Source organism: Trachurus trachurus (assembly GCF_905171665.1).
Source record: "Trachurus trachurus genome assembly, chromosome: 5".
Taxonomy (NCBI): Eukaryota; Metazoa; Chordata; class Actinopteri; order Carangiformes; family Carangidae; genus Trachurus; species Trachurus trachurus.
The window spans coordinates 7,906,475-7,929,535 of NC_139896.1; the positions used below are offsets into that span (position 1 = coordinate 7,906,475).

Genomic DNA, 23,061 nt, shown 5'->3' on the forward strand with positions numbered 1-23,061 from the left:
AGTGCCCACAGTGCTGGAACCAGGTGCAACATGACGGACGATGAAACTGAATAAAAACTTTTTTTTCCCCTCTGTCCTCCTCCTCCTCCTCCTACTGTTTTCAGTGAGGAGGAGTGGATGCCGCAGACAGAGAGGACAGAGAGCTGGTGTGGCTGCAGTGGTTTGAGCTGCTGGCATGGTGGAGGTGGAGGTGTAGGTGGTCAACATATCATATCCCCCCTCCCCCTCATAGGTACAGCTATGATGAACCTGTTCACCTGTTTGTGTGTTGTGCTGCTGGACATCGTGACAGTCCACACTAGTGAGTATACGTTTTTATCAGTTTTGTGACCAGATTATGTGATGGAGTTAGTCTTTAAAATATTGGATTTTTGAATCAAAGGTCATAACTTTTCATTTAATTTGATTTAAACTGGTTTACGGTCTCATTTTACAGGAAAAGGACAGAGGGGGAATAGTTTAGCTTTAGCTTCTTGAGAGTTATTCTTGAGCAAAATTGGGGTCATCCCTATGTTCCCCGCTTTGTATGTGACCAGGGAAAATAGCACCTTTTTTCTAAAAAAAAGGGTCCTATTTCCCCAAAAGGACCCGGGGAACATGCAATTTTTGGTCCCATACCTGGAAGTGGAGGAGAAGTGGAGCAGATTTTTGCCTATTTTTGAGTGAGAAGTGGAGTTGTCCCATTGGTTGGGTTTAGGCAATGAAGAAAGGAGTTGGTTAAGTTTAGTAAAAAGACCAGGTAGAGGCTAGACAGGCCAGATAGATAGATAGAGTCCAGATAAGTAGAGGGAGTCCATCGACCGGCAACAGCGGGGACCATAGGTCCTATGTTTAATTGTTTAATTGTTTATTAAGGATCCCCATTAGCTGGTACCTTAGTAGCTCGTCTTCCTGGGTTCCACAAGGAACAACACAGAATACAAACACAAGAAAGTCACATCCTCAACATATCATACATTTACAAATATAGGCTAACTAATGTTAAAAAGTTAAAACAAAATCTTAAACAGAGTTTTTCTTAGACAGCAAAATCTCGTACTCGTGTACAGCTCGTATAAAATAAGATTTCAGGTTAAATTTTTACTTTACTTTATTTGTTTATTTGAATGGGACAGTGCACATTAATGGACAAAAACGGATTATAGCAAGATGCTAATTTCCGTCTGGAGTCCCTTGTTAATTTTAATACCTTTTTACTTTCAGTACAACAGTATATGTGGTATGAGGTATGTTCCCCAGTATGTATTGCGACTGGGGAACATGGGACCTTTTTTCAAATAAAAGGGTCTTGGTCTATGTTCAACATAGCCGGGGAATAGGTACGCTACCAAAAAAATTTGCTCAGCTCATCTTATCTTAGCATCAACACTGGACATAAAGGGAACAGTTAGCTCTGTGCAAAGGATAACAGACTCCTACCTGCTCTTCTAAAGATCACTCATTAACACATTTAGACTTATGTTTATTTTTAATCTGTAAAAACGAAACAAAAACAACAACAATTCACTGTTTTACAGGAGTTATTTCCAGACTTTTTCTTGGCTGGGAGCATGAACATCATCCTCAGTCCTGTTCGGTTGCCTGGCAACTGGTCCCAGCCATGAAATAATCCAGCACATAATAACTCCACATAAAAAAAAAAAACTGTCATTTTAATACTTCAGTTTTTAAAGGGATTAGACAAATGTAATGTTAGTAAACATTCACCTCTCTGAAACAGTGGTCGGTTTTTTTTTCACCTCTCCTCTTTGACTTTAACGCTGAGCTTAGAAAACCTATGAGATTCAAACTGCAGATTTATTAATTGCACATGCAAATAGAATAACCACATTTGTTTGAACTGCTTTCATCTGCTCTGCATGGGTCAAAGGGTTCGTTTGTGATTATGTCTAATCAGCGATCATTAAAAATTCAAATATAGCTACTTCCCCCTCCCTCGGTCACAGAAAGCAATTGCAGCAGACATTTCCAGGAAATAGCCAATCTCCACCGTTCCCATCGTGTCATCTCGGACTGTAGAGCCCGAGGCCATGTAATGTAGTGTAGTGTAGTACAGTTGTGGAGCTGTTGCGTAAGGCAGGCAGGTAGGGAGAGCCCCCACTCTTATGTTTCACTGCCCAGAGTGGTGGCGGTGACACTAGAAGGTCACGTTATATTGGATTACAGTCATTACGCAGTGGCCGCCCAGGTGACAGGAAACCGTGGGGAAGGGGGAGATCAGGAGGGCCTCACTCACTCTTCATGTTTCCCTTTTGTTCACCGAAGACTCTGCATGTTTTGTAAGATGGACTTTTCTTAAGTGTGACTGAAATCCACACCTGGGGGGAAGCTGTTAACTTGCAGGATGTTTTGCAGAGGTGAAAGCATAAATTAACTGTTCAGTTTCGGATAGTGTTTTTTTTTTTTTTAGATGAAAACAAATCTCTTGACCTGAATTAAAGCAGAAGTAAGCGGAATATTTGTGTTAATATAAGTCTTAAATAGTTATATCTTCCGACAGCAATCACTTATAGAGTGTTTGGTCTGAAACACGGGTCTGTCAGTCACTCTGCTCTGCTGTAAGCCGCCGAGGAGAAAACTTTCCTTGTATCCTACAACCTTTATCCAATGAGGAGAGAGAACGGCATAAAGGGGCGGTCCTCTCTGTGTGAGCAGCCAAGGGATGCGCGTGAATGTGGTGACGTAGGGACGAGGGCGCGGACTGCTAACTCCATCGGCTGACAAGAAGTTAGCCAAAACGACCGGATCGCTTACTTCTGCTTTAATCAAACACTTCAAGTGCTTCCCTTTCCTCCCTTTTCCTGTGCTTCCATGCAGGCCATGTCCTCACGCAAGGCCGAATAGTCGGTGGTTACACCGCTGCTCCGAACTCCATCAAATACATCGTGTCCCTGCAGAGCACCAGGGGTCAACACTTCTGTGGCGGGTCACTGGTTCACAGGTTCTGGGTGCTGACTGCTGCACACTGTAACATCGGGTAAGAACGCTGGTGAAAACTAGTAATAAAAATATATTTACATAAGTTGCATGATGGGAAGGTTTTAAAGTCATAAACTTGATAATTTTAAAGGAATAGTTCACCCAAAAATGAAATTCAGTCATTAATGACTCACCCTCATGCTGATGAATACTCCTAGATCCAAGTGTCTTGAAGGGATATAGTCCAGAGTTTACTCAAAACGGCGTCATTTAGGACATTTTTACTCAATTTTTATAAAAATTTTTACTCTACATTTTATAAGTGAGTGTGGGGGAAATGGAGGTGGGAGGGGGGGGGGGGGGGGGGGGGTGTGTGTGTTGTATTTCGAGTCCCTGAGAAACGTCGTCTCATTTTGTCTACATTACACTGGAATGGAGCAAATTGATAAAATAAAGACCTTTGACCTTTGACCTTGACCTTTAAACAGTCCTGTATTGAATTTGCCTGGGGTGCTTTCTCGCATTCACACAATTCACGCGTGCATCGTTCTCGACACAAAAAGTCCATAAAACTACACAAAACCCCTCTAATATCCCTCCTTACTGCTCGTCTGCGGCAACCCAAGAGTCCTGAAGGGATATAGTCCAGAGTTTATCCGAAACAACGTCATTTTGGCAAGTCCGGTCACCTCTGCGTGCATCGCGTGAACGCAAGAGCACTCCCCAGGCAAGTTCAATAAAGGACTGTTTAGGCTGTAAAAAAAGTCCTAAATGACGTTGTTTCGAGTAAACTCTGGACTATCTCCCTCCAGGACACTTGGATTGCAGCGGACGAGGAGTATGGAGGAATATTATATGTGGTTTTTGTTTTTGTTTTTGTGTCGGGCCCTATTACTCTCATAAAGTTTTTGTTGGACTACGAACCGGCCTCCCGGGTCTCCAGATGCATTGAATGCATGAATTTCATTTTTTTGTGAACTATTCCTTTAATTTTGATATAATCTCAAACAAATGACATCATCCAATCGGCTAACTAACAAACTTTCATCCTGCAACCTTTGGTTTGGTTAAAAAAAGGATTGTTAAACCAGACACACACCCATCTTTCTGCCTTAACTCTGAATACTACTTCCCTCATAAATCTTAACTCTGACCTGACAGATGATGTTTGACTTTGCTCAAGGTAAAAGATCAAACCTTTTCAGAGATCCTCACACACTCAGGCAGTGACACACTTCTGGCATTGTTTCAGTACCGACTCCGTAGAAGTCACAGAGTAGAAGCTAACTTGGCATGACTTTATATTGTGAGCAGATGGTTCCAACAGATGCCTAAAAGCAAACACCCATTCTGCTACGGGTAGGTAATGTCAGAACGATGCCGCTTGATCAAGATGCAAAGTAAAAAAAAAAAAACACGTATACAGTACAGTACAGGCCACTGGGAAGTCAAACACACAGCACACACACACACACACAGATGCGGTCGAGTCAGCTGACCTTGACACATCATCATCATCAGTGTGTGTGTGTGTGTGTGTGTGTGTGTGAGAGAGAGAGAGTAGTGTGATCTTGTCTGCATCCAGGAAATTGGCTGTATTTCTGTTCTACTGTCCCACACACAGTAAGCCATTGTTCCCTGGCAGACAAACACTTCTGGCTTCGCAGCGGTCACTCTGTGTGTGTGTGTGTGTGTGTGTGTGTGTGTGTGTGTGTGTGTGTGTGTGTGTGTGTGTGTACACTGCACACTCTGACTTTGTGAAGAGAAGCTAAAATATCAGGATCATAATAAAAAATTACCACTCCAGGCCGGTGCTGACTTTCCCTCTCTCTTGAAGGTGACAGCGATGATTAAATCTCACGGTCACGATCTGTTATTTGTGTTTGTGCATTTTTTTTTTTTTTTTGACAGATGTGATGTATAAGATTGAAATGTTTTCATCTTTCAGGGCAGAGCACATGATGATAGTGGCGGGCGACTACATAGTGAGCACCTTCGAGGGCACCGAGCAGTACGCTAAACCCCACTGGCTGGTCCCTCACCCCCTCTACAACGAGACCACCAACAACGCCGACATCATGCTCATCAAGGTACAGGATTAAACCTAAAAGTGGTCCACGAGTCAGTGGTCTCAAATCAGTCTAAGTGGAAAAACCCGCAAAATAAAAGCCATGTTTATGTTGTCTTAAAGGGATACTTCACCCAAAATTGATAGTTTGCCAATTTTGTACTCACCGTCATGCCAAGGAAGGGTTTCTTTTGTTCAGATTGCACGAAAAACAAATGTCGAAGTCTATTTGAAGTGATATCAGACTGAATTTGAGCCTGTTTACCATATTTCATTTTTTGATGTGTATTTGATTCTTCCTGTACACACATTTGAGGTTTTTTAAAGATTAAAGGGATACTTCACTAAACTTTCAGAGTCATCAAAACGCTTTTGGAGTTCCAGGGGGGATCCGGCTGGTTAACGGATTTTCATATAATGGCGGCGGAGAGAGCTCACTTTTGAATCGTCCAAAACACACACTATGAAACATCCAGATACCTCCATACTGCTCGTCTGTACTGACCCAAGTGTCCTGTCATGCCAAGGAAACTCTTCCTTGGCATGACAATGAGTAGAAAATTGGTGAATTGTCGATTTTGGGTGAAGTATCCCTTTAATAATTTAATCAATCAGAGCTTTTATTGCAGTATTAATTGATTTTTTTAATTTATTTTGGGGAAGCTGTACACAAAACATTGATATAATAAACTTACATGATTAACACGTTCATAAACAGATGTCTGATCTGGTTCAGTGTCCACCAAGTTTGTTGCACTTGTCTGGTACAGAATGAACTTATCAGACCTCTTCTGCAGAAAATGAATATTTTTGCTGCAGCAGGAAATAAAACGAGAGGCTCTGTAAAAGCTGAAGTGGACACACACTTGACATCTTTTCCATTGCACTGCAAAAACTCAAAATCTTTCCAAGAATATTTGTCTTATTTCTTGTCAAAATGTCTAATTTCTAGTCAAAACTACTTAAAATAAGACTCATCACCTAAAAATGTACTTATTTTTAGATCATTTTCACTTGTTTCAAACAAATTTTCACTTGAAATAAGTAGAAAAATCTGCAAAAAGTGTTTTGTGCTCGTAATAAGGAAGAAAAACTTGCTCCACTATCAGATTTTTCTACTTATTTCAAGTGAAAATATCCTCGAAAGAAGTAAAAAGTGTCTAAAAACAAGCTACTTTTTAATGTGATGAGTCTAATTTTAAGTATAATGAGACCTGTTTTGACTAGAAATTACATTTTCACTAGAAATAAGACAAATATTCTTGGTAAGATATTTGAGTTTTTGCAGTGCACATAGTTACTGTAAAACAAAAACAAAAGAGACAACTTCTCCTCTGTTTCTCTGTGCAGCTGCGGGCCCCCATGGTGCTGAACAGGTTCGTGTCGCTGGCCCCTCTTCCCAGGCAGGGGACGGGTGTGGTGGAGGGCCGGGTGTGTCGGGTGTCTGGGTGGGGCTACAACAGTCTGGGTGGAGGAGGAGGAGGAGGAGGAGGAGGAGGCCCGGCCCGCTTCACCCTGAGGACAGTCACGGTGCCCATTGTGTCGCCAGCGAGATGCAACAGCAGCGAGTCCTTCAATGGAAACATCACAGCAAACATGATCTGTGCTGGATACAGGACCGGAGGAAAAGATGCATGCAAGGTACAGGGAGGGTGGAGAGGGTGGGGGTTGGATGGGGGCAGATGCTATTATACTTTCTTTTATTAACATCAGGCAATTATTTTAATCAGTTTCAGCTCGGAGGGAAGTGGGTGTTGCACATTAACGGCCGTCCATGGTGACAAACACAATTATCTGATCTCTGAAAAGCCATTAAGTCTGTTTTTGGAATAATACTTTCTCCGAAGGCACCGGCCCTATGGTTCCCAGTGTTATATCAGATAGCACAGGACAGGGAACGAACATCCTCATTTCACCAGCACACATTAGTGAGTGAAACAATAACGCAGTTTTGGGAAGCTCATCCCCAGGACAGTGCGACGAACGATACAGTTCATCATGCCGGTGTGTTGCTTCAGCTACGAGCTTTTATTAAACAGATGTGTCGGTCCACCCTCAGGAGCCGTGTGATGGCTGCAGAGGAGGTGGAAGAGCAAACCAGAAATAGCAACGTTGCTGTAATTTTGATTTACAGTCACACACACACACACACACCTGCGTGCAGCTCTGGTTGGGTTTGGTTTGGTTGTACCTAATGAGAACTCCCTTGCCTTTCCTGCCTTTTGGTGTGAGAAGAAAATTACCCAGAAATCCAATGTGTGATATACCAGTCGGGCTATATTTTGCCTCAGGTATAAGGAGCTGAATGACTAATTAAAAAGTGCTATATTTAACGCTACTGGTGGCAACTTTGTGTGTTGGCATTTCCAAGTAGAAGAAAGAAAGAGATTTGGAGATTACCATGTGAAATTATGAGGTTTAAAATATAGGAAAATACACAGATCAGTGCATCAGGAATTAAACAGGAGTGTAGCCTCATTAATATGCATAACAATCTCCCCTGGGCCCTTACACTTATGATATATTCACATAATAAATGTGCATTTTATACATTAAATATACAATTTCAACAATAATAGACACCTATAATAAATTTCAAATATTATTTCTTTTGTAAGTTTTTCATTCATATTGGGCGAACTGGATAATTACTGTAGAAGTTTCAGATTTGGATGTTATTGTGGTTTGAGTTGAAATTAAAATGAAAATGACCCGACAAGACTGAGACACTGGAGAAGTAAATGTTCAGTTCAGTCAGGGCCGGCCGCTGGCATAAACACTCTATGCGGTTGTTTAGGGCCACAGCCGTTAGGTGGGGGGCCACATGATCAGAAAGGTACCAGGGTTCATCAAGTCATTTAAACATCCTGAGGTCTGCAAGTGCACGCTATGAGCTTTATATGTAATTTGAAGTCAATATTCAACTTCTTTTATCTCACATTTGAGACATTTGGTGAAAATAGAATGGCAGAATGACAACATTTGTGCTCAAAAAACAATCTTACAAAATTTCATTTTAGACTTGTTTTCTACACTTATCTATTACTGTATTCATATCCTATTTCAAGCACCAAAACAGTTCATTCTCGTGACTGAAGGAGTGTTTTCACAAGGGATTTGAAATTTTTCAAAAAGCAGACCTCAAATTTCCAGCATTTGGCCTAAATTATTTCTTTACACAGTGTTCTAGGGCAAATTGGCCTCAGTGTGCTTACAGCGGAGGTTCTAATATTTAGACATGAAACACTTGAGTATTGTTACATCTGCAAGTATCTTAAAAAGATAAATTTAAGAAAATATGTAAAAGTCGAGAAAATGGCCTCAAACCTACATGTCTGTATTCAGTTTTAACCAGTGATTTGGTGTTTGCGCTTAAAGTGGGCCACAAACAAAAATCTTGTTTAGGGCCACCAAAATCCTAGGGCCGGCCCTGAGTTCAGTATAGTTATAGTTACTTAGTTCCAGCAGCGTACAGTATAAATAACATTTTTTTTAAAGAAATAGATGCATCATCTTTATTCCTTTGAATTATACATGTATTTATCTATTTTATTTTATTTTATTCTATTCGATTTAGCTATTTTTATCTTAGTTTTTATCCACTCTCTAGTTTTTCCCTAGCCTAGAAATCTAGACGCACCCTAGCGGAAGCAAAAATATTTGCTCCGTAGGTTATACATTTTAGTGATATAGTCTGGCTTGTCAGGCTAGTTTTTCCCCACTACAAATGGCAAATTGTTGAGTGTAAGATTGCATTTCCTCGGTGCTTTTTATTCCTCAGTGCTTTCATTTTTGGGTGTGTGAATGCAAGTGGGTATGCAAATGTCTGTGTGCATGTCTATGTGTGTGAATGCCCTCTCTGTTTTTTTTTATTTTTTTATCATGTAATTAAGCACTTTGAGCTGGTTCCTGCATGAAAAGTGCTCTACAAATAAAGTTTGATTGATTCATTGATAATAAAAAGTTGTTGTTTTTTTAAATCTTAAAAGAATATGATGAGGTATAACTGATGGAGGGTGTGGTTTCGTCCTTGCAGGGTGACTCTGGGGGCCCCTTGGTGTGTGGGGGTCGTATCTACGGCGTGGTCTCCTGGGGCAACGGCTGTGGAGATGCAAAGTTTCCAGGCGTCTACACGGCCGTGTCCAAATTCCGCCGCTGGATTGACCAGACCATCTACGGGTCCTTCTCCCGCTGCAGCAGATACTGAAGGCAGCCATCAATCATGCAACTATAAGATGACAAGTACAATAAATAAAATAATCATTCATTTTTATGCCTGGAAATGTTTGAGCTGCAACAATGAAACATAAACGTGGCTCAACGTGCAGAGCTCCTCAGATTAGAGAGATACTGTACTGTAGTCTTGGTCCCAGAGGAAGATTTGTTTTCACAGTCACTACTGCTCTGATTGTCCTGATAATGTTTTTGAATAATGGTGATCCATCTTGTATTCTCAGATGATCTGCTGTGAACACATGTAGGTCTCTGGCAGCTAACACAGCAATTATTATGGGATTCACTAAACAAGGCTCTTAATTCTGTGTTTCATGTAATTCCAGTGACGTGAAAAGAAAAAACATTTAGAGAGAATAAATTTGAGAATGTGTGATTTGAAGTTGTGTCAAACTGAACTGGTGAAATCAGTTTATTACTTTGAGTTGGGCCCTGGGGTCACACATGAACACACACTAACACACACACATTCACACAGTAGGAATATTTTTTTGTTTGTTTATTTCATACTCATCTCTAAAGCCTAATTTGTCCTCTTTGTCTTTGCTTTTCTGATCTGAGTTGTGCAGCGCTCATTAGGAAACACTGTCATGTCACTAAATCAGGGTTGCCAGCAGGTCTGTGAGGCAAAAGCAGCCAAACAGCAACAACTACAACTACAACAAACACTCCAAAACCCAGCCCAATACCAGAACTCAAAATATACCCATAAAAATCCTTAGATGTCCAACAGCATTGATATAATTGCAAAATGTACGATGATATCTGTTAAACAACACATTAAAGGCAATTTTCCTCAAAACAGTTCTTTCATAGGTCCTAAAAGGCATTGTATAATTTACAGTATATTATCGGAACTTAAAATATAATATGGCATACCTTCCTATTATATTCATATACTTAAGAGTAAATAGATGTAAGTAAGTATGCTATTTATTTACTTTTATACCTTATTTCAGGCAGGTGAGGTGGTGGGCACTGTTATATATCATCAAATCCATGTGTAATGTCTTCTAACTAGGCCCAATAATTTTCCTCTTTGATAATGAAATAACGGAATTTGAATAATATTTATATTATCATCATTATTATGAATTTAAGTAGCTAGCAGCCAACCTTCTTCTTGCATTTGGAGGTCAACTAGAATCAGTAGAAACCTAAAATCACCAGTGAAGGGAGACCAGAGGACTTATGTGAACTTGTCTGTTTGAGGTTTGCATTTAATGTATATGAGATTGACTTTTGGCTTACAGGAGAGTTCAATTTAAGTCAAGCAAGGTTTTTTCTCTAAACTTCAACTCTGATTGTTGCTTCTTCTTTTTTTTTACTCATTAATATTTAAATGTGTAAAGACAAACCTAAAATCAACAAAGTTTTTTTTATTGGCTGTAACCAACCACAGCGAGATACAGGAACATCCATTACCGCAGATTGTTTAAAGTGTCTCTACTTGTGCTTCTGTTACAACTTCTACCATTTCTACTGGGCCCCAGTAAAAGGAGACTGCGTGGTGACGCCCCTGGTCAGGGTCCGCTGGGTAAAAGTTTCACTGTCTGAAAAACAAAAACATACAGAAATCAGTTCTGATGAACATAAAACCACACTTGTGACATTAAAGTTGATCCTACTGAGACGTTAATATGAAAGATGAGTCTCTGTCATGGCTCCTCTGAGTCCACAGGGAGTAGGTGTGTTGGGCTGCACCACCTTCGCTGACAGCACATTAACGTTAGACCTGCGTCAGGCTTGAGTGTCACCTTTCATGTTCATTGTCTGTGTCTGTGATATGTGGTCAAGTTGTCCCTGAGACGGGGATAAAGTCTGCATGTAAAGATGTAAAGATGTCCTTTACTGTAGCATGTGTTTTGTATAAGACCATCACTTGATGCTAAAACATTACAGACAGTGGGCGGCGGTGGTGAGGCCCAGTGAGAGTTTGTTTGCAACCTAAAGATACATTCCCAGGGTTTAACAAAGAAACCAGTTCTCATACGTCTGTCTGATCTTGTAACTTTGCACCAAATGTGACAACAAAACACCAAAATGTTCTCAAACTGGATCCTATAAGGTCTGAGGAGGCGGTGAGGTCATTTAACGAATAACAAAACATCTTTTGAAATAAAGTGTGTTTTTGTGTCTCTTTTGCAAAATGTTATTTGGGAAAAACCCTCAAATCTGGAACATGTTTTATTACAAGGAGGGGAAAAACAACCACCTGTTCCTTGTTTTATTTTTTATAAAGGGCCTCTACATTGTGGTGAAAACAGTGCAGGGCCCCTGGATTGAACTGGAAATGCGCCATTTGGGCCCCAAAGTCACATCCCCACCCAGTCTTATGAAAATACTGCCATCCTCTGGTGAGGTCTGACTCTGTTCAAAACCCATTATGGCAAAATAAATAACATTTATGACTTTTAGAAATTCAAAAAAAAGGAAAAGAAAACAAAAACTGCATGTTTGATTTCTCCATCTCGTCGAGTGGTGGCGCGTAAACGACGTTTCCCAAAGATCTGAACTGGCTCACATTGATGTGCCATCCCTGAACACACACAATCGCCATTTGTTTGATTGCATCTAGATCCCGGAGAGTGGAGCATTTGTACAACCACCACCACTATCATCACCACTACCACGACCACGACACACACCACGCCACCACGCACGACTCCAACTGGAAGCTTCTCTGGGCTGCACCACCAGAAAACCCCTCGTACAGCAGCAGCAGCAGCAGCAGCTCCCTCGCCAGGTCTCCCCGGGATCCGTGTTTTGCATCGCTCCTCAATTTGCATTTCTTCCTCTCAGATTTTCCGTGCGACGGGTTCAGCCGCTCGAAACCAGCGGGCGCTTCCACGGCTCCTCTTGTACGTGCGCCTCCATTTCCAAGCAATACGCGCAGAGAGAGAGGGAGAGACACAGAGAGAGAGAAAGGACAGAAAAAAAGGAAAGAAAAACCTCTGGAAATTCTGAATAATGTTGCCGAAGCTCAACGAGCGAGGAAACTGAGGACATTCCTTCTTCTTTTTTTGATTTAGTGTTATTTCTGTTGCGTACCTACGGAGACATACACGTGTCTTCGGGGTAAACAGAAAAGGGGGCTAGATCGTGTCAGCAGATTGCATTGTGCACCCCCCCCCTCTCCCCAACCCCCCTCCTTTTGTTTTGTTGTAGACGACCGAGTTCAAGCTTTGGCGACGAGCTTACACACATTTTCAGTTTGTGCGCCTTGGTGATAAAGACGCATTTTGGAGATGTCGGAAGTGCTGCCTTTCAACGAAGAAAAAATGAGTCATTATGGAAATGAGGGCGACGAGGGACACCTTTCCTTCACCTGTCGTCTTCAAGACACCAACAACTTCTTCAATGGCTCACAGAATAAACGTCCGCCGAAACTCGGGCAAATAGGAAGGAGCAAACGAGGTAATTATATAATTAAGGCGTTTTTCTTTTCCATTTGTGTGCGTGTGTGTGTGTGTGTAGCTATATGGTGATGTGTTGAATGCGCACAGTGGATCACAATTAAGGATGTCTCCGTGTGAAGCCACATAGGCAACACACCGTTGTTGCCTTGACACACACACACACACACACACACACACACACACACACACACACACACACACACACACACACACACACACACACACACACACACACACACACACACACACACGGTCTTCATCAATACAGAGTGTGTCAGGTCTGAGACAGAGACAGAGACGGGGTCCATTGTTTTGCATGCGTGTGGGATGTCGGAGGTTTTTAACTATTCTATTCGCATTGCAACACAAGTTGGATGCGCAGTGCGTGATGTTAAATGCCCTCTGAATCCCGCTCCACGGAGTTGTGCTCAATGCCCCCCACTCCCCAACCCCTCCTCCTCCTTCTCCTCTCCTCCTCTCCTCAATGAGTGATTGGTGTAATTGCGATTTAGATGCTGTGTAATTCTGATTTGTATGTCTGTCTCTGTGTCTCTCTTGTGTTGGTGTGTGTTTGTGTGTTTGCATGATGCATTCAGGGTGCTTGTGTTTTTTTTTGCCTTTGCCTTTTGTGTGTGTCCTGCATTCCTGATGAAACCCATGAGAAAAAAAATTGAAGGCTCACTTGTGGTGGTGGTGGTGGTGGCGGCATATACATCCACAGTTCCACAGTACAGTAGTGCATAGACACAACATGGACAGACATGGCAGATGTGTATGAAATGCATCTGTATAGGTGCACACAGTGAGAAGACAGGCGCAGAAAATTCAGGCATGCACATTTACAGATGTGCATCACACACACAGAGACACACACACAGACACACACATGGTTATCTGTCTCTCTTTTTGCATGCTCCTACTCCTGTATGCATGCACACAACTCCACTCCTGCTCATCCAGTGCAGTAGTGCTTAACTATATGGTCCTGAGCTTTAATGCCCTCCTGTCAGTCAGTCACTCAGTCAGTCAGTCACTCAGTCAGTCAGTCAAGCCAAGTCAGTGGTGAATTTTCAAGACGCCACACCAAGATGAGCCCCCACACTCCCACCAAACCCCCCGCCACCCCCCTCTCTCATTAACTCTCTCCCCTGTCATCCACAGTTGTGATCGAGGATGAGAATGGCGACGACGAAGCACTGAAAAATGGAACAGAGAAGACCCCGACAGAGGCTTAGAGCGCTCGCCTATAGCCTCGCCACCCCCCCTCTCCCCCCTCTTCCCTTCCCCATCTCCCTAAAAAGACACTCTTGAAAATTTTTTATGGCGATATTTACCAGTTTTAATCCAAAGACACTGTATATAAGCACTTTCTCTCATGTGGCAGCAAGCAGCACTTCCACACCCTCCTCTCCCTGTCAGTCATGACCATCCGGGTGACACACAACTGGCAGGGGCGGGAAATGGCAGCAGCGAGAAGGAGACCCCCCCAAAAAAAGGTGGAACACCCCCCCTCTCAACACAAACACACACACACACACACTTACATGAGCTCAAACACACCCTCGATTACAGGGTTTTTTCGCCATAAATCCAAAAGCGGAGAAGACAACAAGATGTGGGGGGGAGGAGGAGGAGGAGGAGGAGGAGGAAGGGGGGGGGGGGGGTGCAAGGTGGAGTGAGGAAGAGGAGGAGGAGGCGATGCTGTCGAAATGCAGAAATCAGGGACAGGATACAGAAATAAATCTAATATGAAAACTAAAGCACACACTTCTCCTACTATATCTTATCAATCAAACCTATGGTACCATATTCTTTCTTCTCTTCATTTCGATTTGAGGGCAAATGAAGAACAGAGTGAGTTTGTAAATATGGAAAGGGTAGCCCATATTTTCTTGCACAAAAAGTGGGAATTGGTAAACTGGTTTGTTCTCTGTGTTGAAGACTTTATTTATTGATCCTTTTGGAATATGTCTTTTGCAGTGACTTAAGGCCCGAGGGAGCGTTTTTTTGTATGTCAAGAAAAACTTTGAGCGAATGAGAGTGATGTTTTTTTTCACTTAACAATTCTCGATGTTGCCTGAGTGTTTTTTGTTACCATATTTTGCAGCTAAATGAGTCATTTATAATACAGTGTACCTCCCACCTGTTTGTAAGCTTCCCAGGCTTTCACCTGGATTGGTTGATACTGTAAACTTGACTGTACACACCCTATTGATAAACTATTTATATTGCATTGTGCATTATTGTGTGTGCCAAATCTCATGAAGGGATATACTGTACCAGATAAACTTGTTCTTCTTTTTTTTTTTTGTGCTTTATACATTTACTCATATGACGGTTCAGTTGTTTTGTTGGGTTGCCATTTTTTAAGGGGCTCTTTCTTAAAACACTGAGATACCAACTCATGCATGGCAAATATAAAATCATGCATGCACGTCAGAAGTTCTGAAACTCTTGTGTATTCTTAAAGCACCTCGTATACAGCTTTGAATGACAAACCTCGAGAAACAGTCTTAATTCTACGTTGTACTGTACGATTCACACTGATTTGTACAGTGGCCTAATATCTTGTAATAAAGATTATGACGAAGTACTATTTACTGTTTTAGTGTTGATTGTGGTTTACAATAAGGAATGATGTACTCTACTCGATGTTGCTTTTTTTGTTTCGTTGTTTTTTAAGCTGTTTTAAAAAACTGTAGCGAAACCACACACACAGAAAAAAAATCTAGTTTTGTATCAGAAAGACAAAGACTATTTGCAAAATGGCTGCTGATGGCTGACTTTTTTTTGGATATGTTCCTTGTATAGTTTCCCCCACGTTGTTATTTGGATTGACTATCCAGCTGCCAAGGACGGTCAAGTCAGCGTTTTCCACTGTGAGAAAGTAGCATCCCGTTCCTTGGAAAGATCAGATATGGAAGGAGACAGTGATGGGGAAGAAGAGAGAAACGAGCAAATAATCTTATTGAGAATTTGAAAAAATCTTCACTGTGTCGTGATTTGTTTTTAAAGGAGAGTTGAGTTGAGACACTGCGCAACACAGACTATACGATCTCATCAAGTGCTACAGTATTGCATATGATTCTGTGGAGGGTGGGGGATTTAAAAAAAAAAAAAAAAAAAATGTAACACCACTGCTTCCCAATGCAATAAATGTCTGTTTGCATCTAAAAAAATCTCAGTTCCTCTCTTTAATCAAGTCCTCCCTTTTTAACTCCGGTGCCAGAGATGTAAATGGTGCAGGGGCACCGAGGCATGAGGAACACTGATGAGACGTGACATTTCCAACTCTGCTGTGGTGACTAAATGATTCATGTTATGTGACGAGCCTCTGTCAGCATACAGCGTCTTAAAACCCCGGACCGCTGGGATGTTCACGGGGGGAACACATATGTGCTCGAACACATAGAGCAGACACACAACACAACACAACACAACACAACACAACACACACAAGCAGCACACGTGTCCGTTTCAGCTCCAACTGCAGGCGAGACTAACATATTGCTAGTCTCTCTCTCCCTCCCCAGTCTTGACAGACATGAAAGGGGCTGCCTGGGCCGGGTACCATGGTAACAGATGCACCTTGCACTCGATGGGTGCTGCTGCTGCTGCTGCTGATGCTGCGGTGGTGGTGGTGGTGGGTTTTCGGTGCAGAATAGTCCTTCCCTGAGCCTCGGCGTGATACCATCGCTATCTTTAATGGAATGTTCTCCATTCTCTTATCTCTGCCCTCTTCTCTCAAGACCCCCTATTCACTCAGTGGCGTGACCGCATTATCCTGCCAAAATAGTCCCTTCTTCCAAGACGGCAGTCAACCATGACGACGGCGGCGCCCTATACTGCAGTAACAGACCTATCCCCCCCCCTCACACACAGGATGAGAGGATGTTACATTTAGGCACTAATGCTGTATGATTGTGTGTGTATGTGTGTGTGTGTGTGTGTCCTTCAAAAACGTTGCAGTGAAGGCTTGATGTGCACCTGGGTCGTGTCAAAACCTGTGGGACTAAACCAGCGAGGTGCTGAAAAACAGGGAACCACTTTACAATCAGTTTGGCGAAGCTCACGATATTGGCCTGCTGTTGACAGCTGTGTCTTTTGAAGGTGAACTGTTCTTTGCTTGTTTGTGTTTTCCTGTGTTTGGCATCACATCCTACTGTTTTTTCTTTTCTTTTTTTTGTTGAAACTTTTCCCACATTATATAATTATGCAGCGAGAAGAAGCTGTATCTGCTCAATCACAACTATACAACTGTAGCCACACATGTGACTCATAGTGTAGTAGCTGGTATAACTGACGACCTGACGCATGTGTTTTGCTTTAGCAGAGGCGCTTGAAGGGAAGGAGGCAACATAAGGCGACCGGCAGAGTCACCATCTGAATCGCTGAGTTGCAGGTGCATCCGTCACAAACGCTGCAAATATTACTCTGCATAATCCTCATAATAATCATGACCGCCGAGCGCTACACACACACTTAGAAAGAAAGTGCTCTAACAAAGAGGAGCAGGTGTTGCATATGAACACACACAAACACTGACACTTAAATGGGATTGTTTCCTAACAATGCCTCAAACTGACCATCCATCAGAAAGTGCCAAAGGTCATGATCTTTAACAAAGTGCAGAGGTGTTGTAGGATATCAAGATTTGACTGATGCAGTAACTCAGTTTGATAATATCAAACCTGTAGTTTAGTTTAGTTTAGTTTAGTTTAGTTTGGTTTGGTTTAACTTTGTTGTCCATCTTAGTGGAGATTTGTCTTCGGCCTCCCCCACATTTAATTACATGACAAACAAAAAGACGAATCACAAACACAGACAAATTATGCAAATGGCCAAGACATGACAGCATCAGTGCGCTGGAATAAAAAGAAAAAACCTTTAGAGCAGGTGCAGTCATTTGCATGAAGTGCTTGTGTAACACATGGAATAAATGATCTCTTGTATATATTTCTGCCATATGCTGTCGGTCCTCGGGAAACCGAATCAGTGGCCGAATGGGAGCAATTCAATTCCTGAGTTTAAAGGGATAGTTCAACATTTTGGCAAATTTGCCGATTTGCCATAATCCCTATAGTCATAGGAGTAGGTTAATTACCTTTAATTGTCGGTGCAAGTTTTGAGATCTGTGGGGCAGAGACGTGAGCTGCTCAGCGAACACAATTAAGCTAACAGTACATTGACCCCTGCCCCTCAAAACTCATCAAATACACAATCCAAAAACTCCAAAACGCTCTCGTTGAGAAGTTGTGACCTGCACATTCACCACGCTATGAGATAATAACGTAACATTATGAGACAAAGTTGTTTTCGAGGCAAATGCATAGCAGGAACTACATTACAGACACGGCTCCTAGAGTGATTTCAAAAGCGCAAGTAGTTCTGAGTATTTGCATCCTGTGTGGTAATGTTACATAATTATACATGATTATTTCATAGCGTGGTGAATGTGCAGGTCACAACTTGTCCACGAGAGCGTTTTAGAGTTGTTGGACTGTATATTTGATGAGTTTGATGAGGGACAGGGGACTATGTACTGTTTCCTCAATTGTGTTCGCTGAGCAGCTTGCGTCGCTGCCTTGCAGATCTCAAAACAACATGCATCAATAATTAAAGGTAATGAACCTACTCCTGGCTATGACTATAGGGATTATGGCAATAGGCAAATTTGCCAAAATGTTGAACTATCCCTTTAAAGGGTGTGAGCATACCCAGATATCTGTCTTCCTGACTACTGCCTTGTTGATACCTCACGGAGCTGTTGTTGTGGCTTACCAACCACCTTTAGTGCCATCCAACTCTGATATATGTAAAAATAACCAATGACAATATATTACTGTTGAAGTTGAACATTTTGAAATAAGGCTGCAACACTGATGACAATGATACGTTTCAGTGCAAAGTTTGTGGAGCTATTTAAAAAAAAAACCCATCTTGAAATATTTTCAATATTATCACAAACTCTTGTCATTTTACAAGATTTAAGCCAAAAAGAATTGGTTGTGTATCTGCCTGTAAAAATACCATTATCAGAGTCATGACAGTAAAATCCTAACTGGGAGGTTATGCAGATGAACAGTAACTCATAAAAGTATTAAAAAGGCAACGGCAGTGACTGTGAGTACACATGTTTGAGTATTTGGAGGCTTTTAGATTTTAAATAACCAGTAAAGATGATCATCGATGAAAAAACAAATATACTTCTATGTGATTTCTCTCGTCAGCAGACATTGCAATTATTTTCTCTTTGGTCAGACTCAACCCTGAACTTCACATAATAGTAATATCCGTGTGTCTTCATTACTGGAGGCCTCTTCCAGGCTAAATCTGTGATGTTAAGTTCCTGAGTCTCGTACATTTAGATTTGTCTCTCACACATAGTTGTGATATGCAGGTAAATCTAAAAAGCAGATTAATGTGTGTTAATATCTCTCACCGCTGACCACCTGCCACACCGAGCCTTTCATCGCAATGTTTACCAGCTAATGAAAATAACATAACTTATTATATCCGTCTTACATAACCCCACACATTCCCATTTAAGCACACAGACTTGGCTCGAACGCAGGTTATTAGTTTACCACACACACACACACACACACACACTCTGGATGCTGCAGTCCTGGTGCTGTTATCACCGAGATGCAGCAGATGCTGCTCACCTCAGGCTGGCCACATAAGTTCACATCCAAGCACTTGGGCTGTGTGGCCATCACCGGTTTAAAATTACACTTTTCAATGGCTAAATACTCCATTATTGCCATTAATGTAATGGGAAGCTTTTCATCAGTCACAATTTGGATAATATTGTGGCAAATGGGTTTTGTGTTGAGGACTGATGAGAGGCTAATCACTGGTGCTGTGAAAGAGGGCCGGCATAAGTCAAGATCGGTTACATAAGCTCTGACAGGTGTAGAGGAAGAGGAAGAAAGGACAGCAGCAGAACGGTGGGATGAAGGAGAAAGAAAGAGGTGTAAAGAGGAGGAGAGAGGAGAGGAGAGAGGAGAGAACCACCAGAGGTCAACGACCCCAGGAGGAAAACCACACCCTTGAAACACACAGACATAAATCCACACACATACGACCCTGACTCTGATTTCCACAGCTCCCCCATAAAAAAACCAGCCTCCTCCTCCTCCTCCTCCTCTTCCTCTTCCTCCTCCTCCTCCTCTGGACTCCTGGATCTGACCTTTGCATCGTTGCAGGGAAATACCCGCGGTGACCTCACATGCTGAATCACTCACTATGGGGGAAACAAAAAGCAAAACAAAAAAAACACAAAAAATCACCTCCTCTTGCAGCCATAGAGTATGTGTGGCATGCAAATGGGGGGCGGCTTGCATTTGCATTTCATTCCACTACATGTGTGTTGTGCACATATGTCGGGGTATTTATTCAGATCTTTGCCACTTTTTTTGTGTATGTGTGTCTGTGTGTGTGTGGTATAAAGCTCAATTGGCAGTGGGATCAGGTATTCTCTCGCTGATTGAGACCCTGCTGGGAATTCACAAGGACGACCGCTGATAAGAGGAGAAAAGGAATATGCAGTTGTGGTGGTTGGGGGAAAAAAATAAATAAATAAATATCCCTTTATACACACAACACCACCACACCAAAATATTCTGTCTTGCTCCCAAGTGAGGTTTTCTGTCAAGTTTTCTGTCAGAGCATTTAACCAAAGAAACAAACCCCCCAAAAAACAACAACCCTGCCTATGATATGATGGTAAAAACCCACTTTGGTTGCAGCTAAATCGTGATTTCAGATGACGTCAATCTTTCAAGCAAGTTCTCTCTCAGATTTCACTCCAAGCTTCTCCCTAAAAAAAAAAAAAAAAAAAAAAAAAACACAGCCTCAATCCCACCCAAATTCTGGCACTGTGCACACACTGTCCTCGTGAATGGCTCTTGTCTTAGAAAAGGGGGTTAAGAGTCCAGGTTTAACAGATGGGAGTGTCAGGATAGAGTGACTGAATAAAAAAAAAGGATAAATAGCCCAAAAAAAAGAGACAGAGAGATGGAAGGACGTCTCTCTCTCTCCGCATTGACATTACAAACACTCTTTCCAAGGAAAGTGAGGAGAGCTGGACGGACGAGGGAAGGGAAGGAAGGAAGGGAAAGGAGGGAGGGAAGAGGAGCAGGCAGGCAGGCAGATCGGAAGAGAGTGGGAGAGAGAGCGGCACGAGAGGGAGATGAGGAGATAAGAGGGAGATGGAGAGCCAGGAGAGAAGGAGGAGAGGAGGAGGAAAAAAAAGAGAGAGGGATAAACAAAAGTGAGAGTGGAGGAAGAGAGGAGAGGAGAGAGAGAGAGAGGAAGAGAGACAGAGGCTCAATATGACGAAATGAATGCCAGGGAGAAACAGTTCAGACCCACCAGATGGTTACTATAGCAACCACATCCCCAGTCTCTCTCTTCGTCTCTCTCTCTTTCTGTCTCTCTCTCTCTCTCTCTCGTTCTCTCGTTCTCTACCTAGTTGCTTTGTTGCTGCTTTAAGTCTGTGGAGGGAAAACCAACGGCTGAAGAGAAGAAGAGAAGCAGCTTTTTTTTTAAGAAACAAAAAAACAACAAAAAAAACAACATTTTGGTGCAGTGGCATCGTAAAAGCCTCATCATCATCATCATCATCATCATCATCACCAACTTTTACACACTTACATGTAAATTCAGTGTGTTAACTCGTGATGTAATTCATTGTGGGGGGTTTTTCTTTTTCTCGACAGCTGGTGATGTCCGTCGTCGAATGCAAAACCCCATGACGGAACAAACAGAACAGTCTCCTGTACAAAAAAAAAAAAAAAAGAAAGAAAAAAAAAAAGAAGCTTATGTATGTTATGTTTAAGTGTTATAGGAGGAGATTAGCCATGCATCATCACGGGCCGGCGCAGTGCACCAGCGCAGGGTCGGGAACAGTTCAAGGTAGAGTCTCTCGTGACCCCCGGTGAATGCAGCGTTTCTACCTTTGACCCCAGCACACACACACACACAGAGACACATACACACACACACACAAAAACACACACACACACACACAGACAGTAGTTACCAATGTGTATTGGTATTGTGAAGTGTGCATTGCTGTGAACACTGCAGACGGATTGAGATGCTATAAGCGTTCTTCTCCTCAAGCTCGGCAGCAGCAGCAGCAGCAGCAGCACTACAGTTTCATACACAGAATGGGCATCAGATGTCTCCATCGAGATCGTTTTCACCCCTGCAACGAGCAAAAAAACCCGTTAAACACACACACACACACACACACACACACACACACACACACACACACACACACATATATATATAGAGCTACACACAAAAATATGCATATGCACGTTTACAAATGTAGCTTGGCACTATGTACACACACATACGCACACACCAGCACCAGCCGAGAAATATCCAAACTGGGATACACAACAAAGGGACTAGCTTGTTGCCCCCCCCCCCCAGCTAATCTCATGCATGGAGATAATTTTCAAAACAGAACAAAATGGTGGAGCCATGCATCTCTTGGTGGCAGAGTGGGTCTCCGCAGGGCCCCCGGGGCGGGATGGCATGTAACTGTGTACGCGTGCCTCCTGAATAAAAGATGCTGACCTAGATGGAAATTCGCCATTGGTCACTTAATTTGTCCTACATGTGTGATTGGCTCGTGCCCAAAACATACGTATAGCCTACAACATGGCTGAAGAGCGGCGGCGGTGGTCATGTAGCCTACTGTATGTGCAGGAAAACGTTGCTAAAAATGTTGGAAAATCACAAAATCGACGCATCTGGGAGGCTTTTTTGAAGATAAATCGTATTTATTGTTAATGCATCACTTGCATCAATTTATCAGGAAAACAAATTGTCCTTTCTTTTTTTGGCTCATACTGTCTTTGTAGTTTGTTTCCCCCCTCCTCACCCCTCTCTCAAACCCCCCTTACTCATGAAAAAGCCTTTTTTTTTTTTCCCCACCTCTGGGGTTTTATCCTGCACATTTCTACTTCTTCAAAGACAGAATCATAAAAGAAAACATGAGAAGGATTTTTTAGCTGCTCCATCATCATCAGCTAGCATTACACAGTTCACTGATGCAGATTGGATTCATTGCATTGAGCCAGCGCCCCGACCACGTGGGACTAAACATAGTACATATGTCTGCAGGTCTGTGAGCATGAATGAGCCCGACTGAAAGGGTGTTTTGTATCAACACTGTACTGAGCCCTTCTACATTATTGATATGCAATTTGACTGCCCGCCATCAATAAATTATTAAGGAATTGAAAATTGTTGAGCCGGGGCTTGACAAGCCTTGAAGCTCTTTGGCCCCAGTAGATGAATGAACGTGGCAGCGTGATTGTCAATGACTGTTGAGCTCCGATACTGCACGAGAGAAACAAAAACTCCTGTGCTTAATCTTTTTCTTAAAAAAAAAAA

The 23,061-nt window shown here is 42.3% G+C and overlaps 2 protein-coding genes across 2 annotated transcripts; both read left to right on the top strand.

Annotated features, from left to right (window-relative positions):
• Positions 1–240: 240 nt before the first annotated feature.
• Positions 241–9,227, top strand: LOC310985427 (trypsin; the record flags this gene model as incomplete). Its single annotated transcript, XM_083971013.1, has 5 exons — positions 241–301; positions 2,818–2,977; positions 4,868–5,009; positions 6,338–6,628; positions 9,024–9,227. 5 exons carry the CDS (start codon positions 241–243, stop codon positions 9,192–9,194), a joined length of 825 nt encoding a protein of 274 aa, XP_083827139.1. The 3' UTR covers positions 9,195–9,227.
• Positions 9,228–12,468: 3,241 nt separating this feature from the next.
• On the top strand, positions 12,469–13,874 carry LOC310986532 (calcium/calmodulin-dependent protein kinase II inhibitor 2-like; the record flags this gene model as incomplete). Its single annotated transcript, XM_083972470.1, has 2 exons — positions 12,469–12,637; positions 13,801–13,874. 2 exons carry the CDS (start codon positions 12,469–12,471, stop codon positions 13,872–13,874), a joined length of 243 nt encoding a protein of 80 aa, XP_083828596.1.
• Positions 13,875–23,061: the final 9,187 nt, after the last annotated feature.